At 46.5% G+C, this 11798-nt stretch overlaps 1 protein-coding gene across 1 annotated transcript; it reads right to left on the reverse strand.

The window, feature by feature from the left end:
• Positions 1-1904: 1904 nt before the first annotated feature.
• On the reverse strand, positions 1905-11496 carry CMTM3 (CKLF like MARVEL transmembrane domain containing 3). The gene is made up of 5 exons (XM_080352336.1): positions 11009-11496; positions 5435-5590; positions 3259-3354; positions 2276-2393; positions 1905-2045 (listed from the first exon to the last, which is right to left on the reverse strand). Exons 1-5 carry the CDS (start codon positions 11117-11119, stop codon positions 2017-2019), a joined length of 510 nt encoding a protein of 169 aa, XP_080208462.1. The 5' UTR covers positions 11120-11496; the 3' UTR covers positions 1905-2016.
• Positions 11497-11798: the final 302 nt, after the last annotated feature.

Consider the following 11798-nt stretch of genomic DNA (forward strand, 5'->3'; position numbering starts at 1 on the left):
AGGGATGGGTCTCCAGCGCTGCCTCTGTGCTGTCATCGCCCCCAAAGCACCTGATGGGTTTTCTTGAAACACCGTTAATCTTGCTGGGCAGAGGCAAGGCAGTAAAACCAGGTCTTAATTAAGTAAAGGCACCAAACACTTCTATTAAAAGAGGTTTAATCCAGCATGGTTTCTGAGTATTAACCATGTACTAGTTTCCAGCTGTGACATGCAGTACGTTTTTTAATTAAAAAAAGAGCAATACAAAACAATTGAATATAAAAACGAGCTCAGGTCCCCTGAAGTCACAGTACACGCCAGTAAAATATGACAATAGAAAAGGAAGAAACGTGGAGTTTCATACAGGAGAAGGTCCAACGAGCCCTTTCTCTTAAAAGCAAAGATTATTTGTCACATTTGGAAGCAACCGCTTGTTTTGCTTTTGCTTCAGTGGTCTGGAAACTGGAGATGCAGGAGCTGCCCGTCGGACAACGGCGGGTCTGGGCGGCACCTCCAGCTCCCGCGCTGCCGGGTACCGCGGGTGTGCCCCCAGCCCGCTGCCAGCAGGGCTGCGCACCCGACGGCTCGTTGTGCTCCAAAATCTGCCTTTATTGCTTTATCCCTGGTTTTCATTTCGCTTTAGTACCATCTGCTCTCATATCAATTATTTTTAAGGCCACCTGTTCTGGTATTATATTAGGTTTTTTTTTTAATGTATACAGGTTTCATTGGAATAGACTGATCTGATGCCATATCTAAGGAGTGAGACGTGCTTTTTCCAAGCACTGTGTATTTATAGGTGGATGCAAGTATTGCAGGGTAGGTTGTGCTGCTCATTAAAACACCTTTGTGAATTCTGGAGGCTTTTCTCAAAGAATAGAAAACTATGAGATAAATCATGTCCTTTCTGTGGAAAAAAACCAAATCAACTAACCAAAACCCACACACACCAAGAGAAGGGGTTTGGGCAAATGAATTGCATTGCGGACATTTGTTACTTTGGAGATTGTTTTTTTGTTGTGTGTTGTTTGGGTTTTATTTCTCCTTTTCACAGTGGGAACAACGTATTGCCCTCCTGGGGCCTGCGTACCCCGACTTTGACAGAACAGTTGTGTGTTTTGCAAACCCAGCGGACTAAGTCCAGTGCTACTTCTCATGGGAGGACCAGCGTTCACAACACAGCGCGTGGGATCAGACGGTGACGTCTTGCACACAAAACTTTGCAGGCAGATGGTGGTGGATGGTATTTGACAAGCCTTCCTTACCTGGCCGTGCCAGCGCCTACAAGGGCTTTCACACAAGTGGTAAGAAGGAGCTGGTAAGAATGATGCCTCGTCTGTTCTACCTCCTATCTCCTATTGCAGAAGATGTGGTGTGACCCCATCCAAGCAGCTTATAAAAGTGATATGGAATGTCTGGTGAGCCGGTGGCACAACTCTGCTTTGAGGTTTGTTCTTGCTGCAGATTTATGGTTGTCGCTTTTCTTGTCGCAGACAGGCAGTAGATAGAAATGTATTGAAACCAACATGTTAACGATAATCTATGCCTTCAGTGCTTGAGACAGTGGAATATTCAGATTTCAGACAGAGACATAATGTTAGTTAAGAAAGAAAAATACAAATAACGTAGAGGCTTTCTCAGCCTTTCTTCTTTGGCACAGCAAGAAGTATAAAAGCTATAAGTGTTAAAGATTTGGAATTAAGAAATCACATTAAAAGCACCACCTATACATTTAAAATACTGTGTTCCCATTTACTGAGTACGTTGTAGTGCTGAGTAAGGAGGGGCAGTGGAGAACTGAGATGTGCTGTTTGGATACAGATGTCTGGCGGGTTGAGAATCCCTAGTTCTGAAGGAGCGTCTAATGGCATTGGGAATAGTCTCCTTTTCCACATCTGTGCTTTGGTGATTCCTTAAACAGGGAGGTGGAAAGAGGATACCGAGGCTGAAGTAAGGGAGATATTTCAATTGGCAGTGCACTCAGCTGAGGAAAGTGCTTGATCATCTTCCCTTCGCGCTTGCTTGGTGTTTGGTTCTTCAGTCCGAGTCGGAATCTGAGTCTTCATCTGAAATGTAAGCCAAAAAACAACAGTGAAAATGAAAACTGGAAATGTCCATGTATTTTAAGACTAAGCAGCTTCATAATTCATCATAGTTGTGGCATCCAAAATCAAGGTAGCAAAGAACAGAAACTGTTCTTACCGAGTCAGTGCTCTTGTTCCCCTGAGAAGGGTGAAATGGAGAAGAAAATCTCACGTTACCTGCTCACATAACCAAAATGGAGAATTTCACCCACCTTCCGACTTGCGCCCTTCAGGGGAATCAGAACTGCCTTCCTTCAGAAAAGTAACCAGGTCGTTGAAGGTTATGTAGAAATCAATGGCAAACACTATTGTGGCTATAAATCCAAACACCTAAAACAGCAAAATAATCATCTGTTACTGGTTTGCAGGGAGGCAGCTCTACTGCAGAGTGGGTTCTGGGGTTACCTGTTCGGTGTCAAAGCAGCAGCAGCGGGGCAAGAACAGGCTGGTTTTCAGCCTGAGAACCAGGGTTAATGCTCCATGTCTAAACGGACTGACAAAGATTAAAACTAGGGCTGTGTTTTGAGATGATGCATGGCTTGGGATGGTTTGGTAAGGGTTGCTGGCTAAGGCTACTAGGTATTGTTCTTCCCTGTCTTTTAAGATTATGCAGATTTTATTTATGTTACATACATTATTGATGCTTAGAGTCAAGTTACACAGGGACAGGTTGTATCTCATTTCTGAACACAGAATGCTGACGGCGAAGGTTCTCTCCCAGGTAGTCCATATACTGCAGGGTGAAAGGACACTGCTCTTCTTTCAACCCATCCAGGTAGAATTAAGCAGTAGAGGCAGGAGGCTGAAATTACTTAATACAGACTGTCTTTAGTAGTAAGAGGTTTGATTTCTTTATTATTATTATTATTCCCTTCATTCAAGATCTTGATGTTCTTTGTAGGAACAGAGAAGTTTATCTTCCCTGTACAGCCGGTGAAATTGAAAAGCAGAATAGGTGTCCCTAAGCAGTACAGCTAACACTGAGCAGCGCTGTCGGGAGGAAAACAACATTTGTTCAAAACCCATTCTTCTAAATAACCGACCACTTATCGCTTGCTTTAGGCAAATCTGATTCTCAGTGAGTTAACTGAAGAAACTTCTGCTACTTGCAATGGCTTCAAAACTGAATTGCTTCTGAAGTGTGTCCACACGCAGTTCACCAAAATACCTAAGTGGAAAGCTCACGTCTACTTACTCCTGCCGCTTTAGATGCTCCGTCACCGTATTTTGAGACAGCGGCAATTGAAATGGCAAAGTAAATAATGGCAGCAGTGACGCACCGCAAGAAATCCTGTAAAATAAGCAACGTTGCATCCTCAGATTAGTCACGTCATTCCAACATACAAATTCCTCTGAAAATGGTTTCAGAAATGACCACTAAAAACTTCTGTTGTTGCACTGCTGCTGGCGTGTGCCTACAGCCTGCTGGTTTGTAGCCGATGAATCGCTCATCTGGGAAATATTTTTAAATGTGAGATGACCAGAATGTTGGCATTAGCTTCTGTTCCTGCAGATGTTAGTATAAATCCTGCTCTTAAGATGCGTGTGTCGGGCAGACCTTCAGGCTGAGAAGGGCTGTCTGTTGTGATGTGGGGCTTGGAGCGCAGCAAGGGCTGATGGCAAACCATTGGAAATGCTGCCAAAGTCCCATCTTTAAGCAGAGCTGCAGGACCACAGGCTCCAGCTCCCCTGGGAACACGCATGTGCTGGGCAACAAAGATGCTGAAGGGAGTGGAGCATCTCCCGTGTGAGGAAAGGCTGAGGGAGCTGGGGCTCTGGAGCTGGACAAGAGGAGACTGAGGGGTGACCTCATTAATGTTCACAGATATCTAAAGGGTGAGTGTCAGGAGGATGGAGCCAGGCTCTTCTCGGTGACAACCAATGATAGGACAAGGGGTAATGGGTTCAAACTGGAACACAAAAGGTTCCACTTAAACTTGAGAAGAAACTTCTTCTCAGTGAGGGTGGCAGAGCCTGGCCCAGGCTGCCCAGGGGGGTTGTGGAGTCTCCTTCTCTGCAGACATTCCAACCCGCCTGGACACCTTCCTGTGTAACCTCATCTGGGTGTTCCTGCTCCATGGGGGGATTGCACTGGATGAGCTTTGCAGGGCCCTTCCAATCCCTGACATTCTGGGATTCTGCTTTCTGTGAAGGAGGCCTGTCTGTACCGAATATTCATTTAGGAACTAGATACTTGGTTTAGCTTTAAAACTATGATTTTTTACTCAGCATGTACACTCGTAACTCCGGCAGCTGAACATCCCCACTGGTGTCACTGGAACACGTGCTGCCGTGGCCGAGACTGCAGCTCTGCAGGGCAGCGGCCGTGCCCGGTAACACCAGCAGGGATGTGCTGGAGCAACAGCCTCTCTGAACTGGCTGTTAAATGAAGAGCTGTGATTCCCAGGGCATATGTACATCATGTGAGCTGGAATAATGGTATTTTGACCTCTGTTCACAATTAGATCTTCTGCCTTTTCAGAACAGATGGATGAATAAGATACTGTCTCAAAACACTAATCCTGTAAGAAACTTGACTCCTCTGAAATCAGGATGAGGTCAATTATCTACATTCTGCGGCTGGAGTATATTATGGTAATGGATATAATAAACATACAAGTGCCTTTTCTGTCTTAGTTCTGGAGTCAGACGCATGTAGAAAATGGGAAAACGATGGAATTGAAATTACCATCAGAAAACCATACACACTTTGACAGTCAAAGTCACTGGTTTTGTTTTATCCAGTGGCCTTGCTAATGTTTGTTTTTTTATACATTGAGAGCTGTAACTCAAATCTCACTATTACAAACTATTGCAAATTTGCGCCAAAAGATTGGATTAGCGTTTTCTTTAAGTACTGCTGGACAAATGCTCGGTTTACAATGTATGTCTGAAGCAACAGAGACATCCAGTGGCTGGTGTGCACTGGGCACCGGCAGCTGGAACAGCTGGTGGGTTCCCTCTGTGAATGCACCTACCTGAGAACTTTAAAACGTTTTATAGCGCATATGCATTACTATACAGCATGCCTCTGTTTCCCTGTTTGTAAGGATGGCAATATTAAGGAGACTCCAGCAGCGGTTAGACTGACTTAGGCTGATGTTGCCTGCTTCTGATAAGCCATTTGTTTGGAATCAGGCATAAATTCTGTGCTTTAATAAAATCATGCTTGGTGTCAGCATCAAGAAATTTATAGTCTGTAGTATAGCATAGCTTAAAGAGTGCTTTGAGACCTCTGAATGAGAGGCAATATGGGGAGGTTTCTAATAAGGAGGTGAAGCTGCTAACAGCCTGAACTCCCACATAGTCCCTTTTACCCACGTTATACTGTACAATTACACCTGCGTTTTTACATTGCACATTTCACTTACCGCCAAAGGCCAGTAGAGTCCTTTAAACTTCTCATTAAGTTTGGAGGCATAGGCAAAAAACAGAAACAGCGCCAGCAGAAACTCTAGCAGTGGCGCCATCATGAAAGAGGCAGCTAGAGACGCTATGTAGCAGATAAAGATGATAAATGACAGCACCTAGAGTGAAGGGAAAACACTGGTTATTCGCATGGCAGAGCAGAGCCCGGGGCAGCTGCTTGGCTTTGAAGCGTTATTCTCCCTGTGTATTTGTGGCAGCGCTGCTGGTGATGGTGTATCTTGTTTCCTACTTGTTTTTTTGCCTTGGGCCAAATGAATTTTCTTGCTTAGCATGGAATGTATCTAAAGTAGAGGCATTTATTTCAATGTGTGTGAAATCGGCTTTCCAGAGAGCTCGGTGGATTTGCACCTCCCCGAGTCAGTAATTGCTCCGGCTTGTAAACAGCTCTGGCAACAAAACTCTGAAAATAGAAGGGGGCATTGCCAGGCAAATGGAGCTTTAAGCTTTGAACTGTGATGGTTCTCCTTTGACATCCAAATCATTGCTCAGACAGCCCTCGGTAACGCAGCATTTATCATCTCAGAGTTGAAAGGAAAAAGTCTGATGGATATAAAAGAGCTGAGACTTAATGATTCTGTGTTTTCTGGAAGTCTCCGGTTCTAGTTTTCCAGCTATTTTAGAGAGTAATAGGATAGATAACTCCCACAGATTTGTTTCATCTCCATGACATTTCCTACCTTTACAAAATAGTAAAAATGACATTTATTTTCCCATTCAATTAAAATACCTTTAGAATATAGTTTATGGCCCAAAATAGAAAATTTCACAATGGAAAAATGGCTAAAGAAAATGCATTTTCACCTAAGCCACGCAGTGCTCAAGTGCTGGGCTACTTCTGGACTTTCAGCTTCTGTATTTGTATGTGAAAGTGGAAGGTGAGGGAACCACGAAGAAACTTAATTCTTCAATGGTGTACTGGGAGCTGGTCACCTGCAAGAAGAGGCTCTGGCCCTACTGCTTTACTGCCTCACGTCAACTGCTCACTGTTTTCCTCAAATTAGCTTAACATTTCACAAGTAGCTGAATGGAAGGTTTTGTGCAGGTGTGAGGATTGTGCGCCAGGTGACACCCCAGCTGCTCTTTCAGCCTTTCCCAGCGATGCTCTTGGGCAGCGTGGCAGTAGGTAGTTTGAGCACCAGATTACAAAGACGGTTTCAACTTGTAATTGGGATGCTGAGGTTCTTTGAGACAAACATATGGCAACCTGAAAGTTGTTCTAAAACTGACAAACTCAAAAGCAACTTTCAGAACATAGCCTGACCCCCCTAAAGGCTCTCAAATGATCCACTGCACATCATACTTGTTCTGCACCTTTCTCCTGAAGCTGTGTATTTAAACATGATTTCAGAGAAAGGTCAAGCAATGCGATCGTGCTCTTTTTTCTAACAGCTGTGTCTATGCTTAAAAAAAAGGGCAGAGAGGAAGTTGTGAGGCTCAATGCAGTTGCAAGATGATTTCTAGCACTTTATGACTCAGAAAGCAATGCTGCTTCTCTGAGGAAAAAAAAATGTAGTGTTTTATCCATTTGTATTTACATAGGTGAGTTTCTTTTTCCTTTGGGATGACACCCTTGGCACGGAGAGCAGCCCCGAGCCTTGAGTTGTTCCTGCACCGCTGTGGAAAGGTTGGTGTGATTGTTGCCAGCTTCGCTGTGGAGGAATAAATATGTGGATGTAGAAGCTCTAGTGCAGCAAAGAACAGAGCAGGATCCTTTCACAGTCTGGCAGTGGCAAGATTATAAAATCTTGGCAAAACGAGAGGCCAAATTCTTCATTTAGCACCTTTTTTTTTGCAAGAATGGGAATGTGCATAAAAGAGACAGAACTATTACATTTTACTTGTCCTTTTTTAAAGGAACTTCTTTGGTATTGCATTTCAAAAAGTAACTTTCTCACATGTAATTATTACTTAATATTGTGTTGCTGGTCGTCTTAAATTGGCCAGATGCTATGAAGTTAAGCATCATCCTATAACCAGGGCTCATCTTGCACAAAGGCTTTGCACAGAGCAGCTCAACTTTGTTCTGAAGCTCAGAGAAGACTGAAAGACAGAATTAAGACAGGAAAAGAGGAGAAAAACACAATCATTTCTACATCCTTTGTGTCGCTACAAACCTGACACAGCCTTATACAGGACAGCCTTACATATTCATACTATATTTGTGTTAAAAGAAAAGTAGTGCCAGTGCATACTGGCTTTGCGGGATGCTAATGAAGTATTCACCAGGACAAACACAAAAGCTGGACTGAAATAGCCGGGCTGAGCAGCAGAATGTGTCACTGTGGGTCTTGTCTGGACAAGCTCTGGTGGCAGGTACGAGAGTGGCTGCTAAATGGTTCCAACACAGGACAGGAGGAACTGGAAAATGCATCTCTTAAGGGGGAAAAAGCACGGATGAGATGTTGACCTTCAAGATAGCAATTGGAGTATTTAGGAAAAAGAAGTAGCTGAAGAGGAGTAGTATAGGGAGAAAATAGAGAAAAAACATTAACCTGGTAGATGCAGAATGGTGATTAGAAAGTGGAGGAGCAAGGCAGTGAGAATAAATAGGCTCAGGAGAGACAGCAAAGTTTATACATGTACTTGATGTTGCTCCTTCTTTGTGGCTGTGTAGCTATCCCAGGTGGAATAAAAAATTAATAAGGCAGGAAGATCAAAAGGAAAAGGAGTGGGGAGGAACTTCCTTCTCTGAATAAAATTTGAGATTATAATTAAGCTTCTCGCAGTAATCAGCTTCATCACCAGCCTGACTTGCTCTAGAGGAAGCACCAGATTGCCCAGACCTGGAAGCCCACAGAGCAGTTCACATGCTGACCTGAACAATCCACCCAAAGGCTGTGAAGATCCATACTACACGTGCAAATGTGCGTAAAGGTATTTTTACAAAGCGGCTACAGCAGTTTGGGTCAGTCTGCACACAGCAACACCCGGCGGCAGCGCTGTGCTCCCCCCCGCAGCTGTGTGACACCAGCGCTGCCGCTGCCCGCGCAGGGCAGGGACAGGCAGCTGTGTGAGCTGACAGTCGGAGGTGGACCACTATAGCTTATGACAGCTGAACCCACCATTTGCCAGCCGCTTCTGAGCAAAACAAGACTTTTTAATGGGGTTACTTCCACCAAGTACACAACCAGCACGGTCACTGGGCTGAGGGAATTTCCTAAAGCCAACTCCTGTTCCCTTTCTGCCACAGACCGAAAAAGAGAAGCATAGTCATCTGCCCCAGTCAGGATATGTTTGCAAGTTGCTGCTTGGCTTTGATGGCAATATGTTTTTCAGTATATGGTGGTTTGCCTTTTGAATATTGAAAAACCTGACTCGGCATTTGCTGTAGCTGAACAGAACCTGCAGAGGTGCCAGGTTTTGCTTGACTTCAAGGACAGAGAAATAAAGTGCATTTCTCATGACTTGCCAAGCCACTGAATAATAATGTGACAGAGGTATTCAGTAACAATTATGAGAACCCCATTTAGTTTCTAAACAAAAGACACTATTCAAAATCTGTATCCCATGAATATTATTTACATATATTTATGCAGGACCCAGCCCCACCCCCCATTAGTACTACGTCAAAGAGGAAAAATCAAACATTCAAGACAAGAAGTACAAAGCTAATGATGAAACACAGATTTAAACTGCGATAGATTTAGCTCGGACTCAACTTCAGTTATTTGGCACTGCATTTCTCTAATTGCATACAGACTGGATTTGTTCTGGGGTCTGCGTGTCTTCAAGGATTTCTTCTGGCAAAGCTGAGACAACTGGAGGGAAGCTCCGGCTGCATCCCCTCTGCCAGGGACCCGCAGCCCCGCCAGATGGGGTTTTAGGGCTGCTTCAGCCAGCCAAACCCTCGGGAAGCCCCGAGTGGCCTTACAAAGGATAAATCCCTGTTTGTCAAGACACAGCAGCTTTTATTCCTCTGAGGAGGTACAGTCAGCACTTCTCTATGACAACAAAAGGGTGAGTCTGATCCCATGACCAAAACAGTATTCCTCAAATATGTCATCATTCCAAGATGTTAAAAAGCCAGGCCCTCTGCAGGTCCTGATGTACTGGCTGTAAGCTTCTATAGAAATTCCAATATAGGTTACAGTATGTAACAAGAACATGGGCCAAAGGAGCAAAGTGAATTGGGTTTGGTATCTTTTAAATGTGTGTTTTTGTAAACTACACATGCTGTATGAGTGATGGGTTGGCACCTGGAATTTCTGCATTTTTGGTGGAGCTAATAGAACCTCTGGCCTTCTACTACCCAGCCCGAGGCCCGTGATCCCCACCACAGAAGTCATCCTCATCTCCTGAATGGATGGCTTTTCCTCTCAAAGGCAGGCTCCTTGCTCTCTGCCGCAGGGCAGTGCCCACGGCCTCAGACTCGCAGGCTGGTACAGAGTCGCTGCCTCCTCCTGCCCATTCCTTCCCTTCCTCTTACTTGGATTCCCTCGTTTCCCTCTGAGCCAGCACAGTGGGCAGCCAGAGGCACCCTACACATCAACACTGCTCCATGAACTTGACTGCTAGTTTGGGCTGTCCCAATATTTGATTACCTGCTGTCAAAACTCCAGCTAAAATTACAGAGAACTTAGTGTTTAACCTTCTCATTACTAGTGTGAATGATGTTGAAGGAGTAATTTCTATCAACTATCTTCCTCTTGAATTTTAACTTTTGATTGCTGAAATACCCACTACCCACGGGGTAAGTTTTCTCCCTCCTACCAGGTGGGTACTCTTTGAGCTGTCAGCCTTTAAGCCTTTGTAGGTAAAATACCAGAAAGTGTTGCACCAAAAATCAAAGGCCTCTAATCACCACCAGCCCAGATCTCAGAACTGCAGTGTAATTCTGGGGGACCAATGTTTCCATCGCCAGACTAAGTTAGTTTCTAATGATTCTTATTTGGTACTTTCACAGTAAGCTCACTGGCTCCACAGCAGGAACAAGTGTGTCCCTCTGAGGGGACTTTTGGAGCATTCAGGATAAAAGTTGAGAGATCATGATGCCACATATAATGCCAAACGTTATAAATTAATGAGTAAGATCTGTCCTGACATCCTGAGGAGAAGCTCTCTTGTAAACCATGCATGGCACTAGGAGATAACGCAAATCTGGTCAGGAGTGGTCACACTGCAAATAGGTTAAAATAAACGGGAACACACTTAAGGCACTGGAAGCTTAACGTGACCGATTTTTTTGTTTCCTACCGTGCTCTGCCTGAGCACAACCAACTAAACTTTCAGTCCCGAAGTTTCCCCCGTATTAGTGGGGCTGTTCCCCTGTTTTTCCCGTCGGTTGAGCTCTCGGCCACCATCACGCTGCAGTCAGACGAACGACACCGAGAAGGGTCTCTCAGCCTAGAAACGGGGTGAGCCCGCTCCCCTTCGCACCGCCCGTCTCTAGAGGGAACGGGCGCCTTACCGGGAGACACGCACGGAGCCCCCGGGGGCGGCGGTCCGCCCCCCCCCCCCCCGCATCCGTCCGAACCCCCACCCCGGGGTCCGCGCTTCCCGGCCGCCCCTGCCCTTACCGACTCGGCGAGGAGGAGCTGCCCCTTGCGGGAGCACAGGAACTCCCGGGGGGGCAGGAGCGAGCGCAGCCCGGGCGGCGGGGCGGCCCCCGCGGGCTCGGGCTCCTCCATGGCTGCGGGCGGGAGCGCGGGCGGGAGCGCGGGCGGATCGGGCGCTGTGCGGTGCCTGCTTTTTTTTTTTTGAAGGAGGGAAGCGGAAATCGTGACACTGCGGAAACGTGAAAAAAAGTTTCAGCATCCCCAAATCTGGGGGGTGGCGGCCGAGCGCTCGGGGCGGCTCCGCCGGGGCGCGTCCGCTGCCCCAGCCCATTGCTGCCGGGGTCCCGCAGGGCAGCGCGGCGCCGGGCAGCCCCCGGAGCGCCAGGCCGGCTCCGCTCCCGCTGCGGGGCCCGGCGGAGCCGGGGGGCAGCCGGCGGTGGCCGCTCCCGGTCGGGGGCCCCTTCCCTTGTTCACTTCGGTCCCTTGCGCCGGATCAGCCTCGAAGCGCCGTTCCGCTGGGACACCCGGCGCAACCGCCAGGGCACCGAACCGCAGCGCTGGCTCCGAGCGGGGCAGCGGCTGTAGCAGCAGCGCTCACACACTTTATCTGGCTTCTAACAATAACTTGATTTGATCTACTATGTGAATCGCACTGCAGTACAGTCGTGATTGCATTACAGTAGGGAGGCACCGCGGTTATTTCCAGCACTATTCCGAACATAAAAATGAGAATTCAGGGATCAAAATGCCTCGGCAATAACGTGTTCGCATGGCACGACACGGTCGTCAGCCAGGAGGCTGGTCTGTGGAG

This window comes from Nesoenas mayeri (assembly GCF_963082525.1).
Source record: "Nesoenas mayeri genome assembly, chromosome: 12".
NCBI lineage: Eukaryota > Metazoa > Chordata > Aves > Columbiformes > Columbidae > Nesoenas > Nesoenas mayeri.

Bases quoted from the DNA above. Each gene is read 5' to 3' on its own strand.
- CMTM3 (XM_080352336.1), bottom strand. From the start codon at position 11,119: ATGGAGGAGCCCGAGCCCGCGGGGGCCGCCCCGCCGCCCGGGCTGCGC. The intron at 3,355-5,434 runs GTAAGTGAAATG...CTTATTTTACAG, and splicing joins GACTCTACTGGCCTTTGGCG to GATTTCTTGCGGTGCGTCAC. The intron at 2,394-3,258 runs GTAAGTAGACGT...TTGCTGTTTTAG, and splicing joins GAGCATCTAAAGCGGCAGGA to GTGTTTGGATTTATAGCCAC.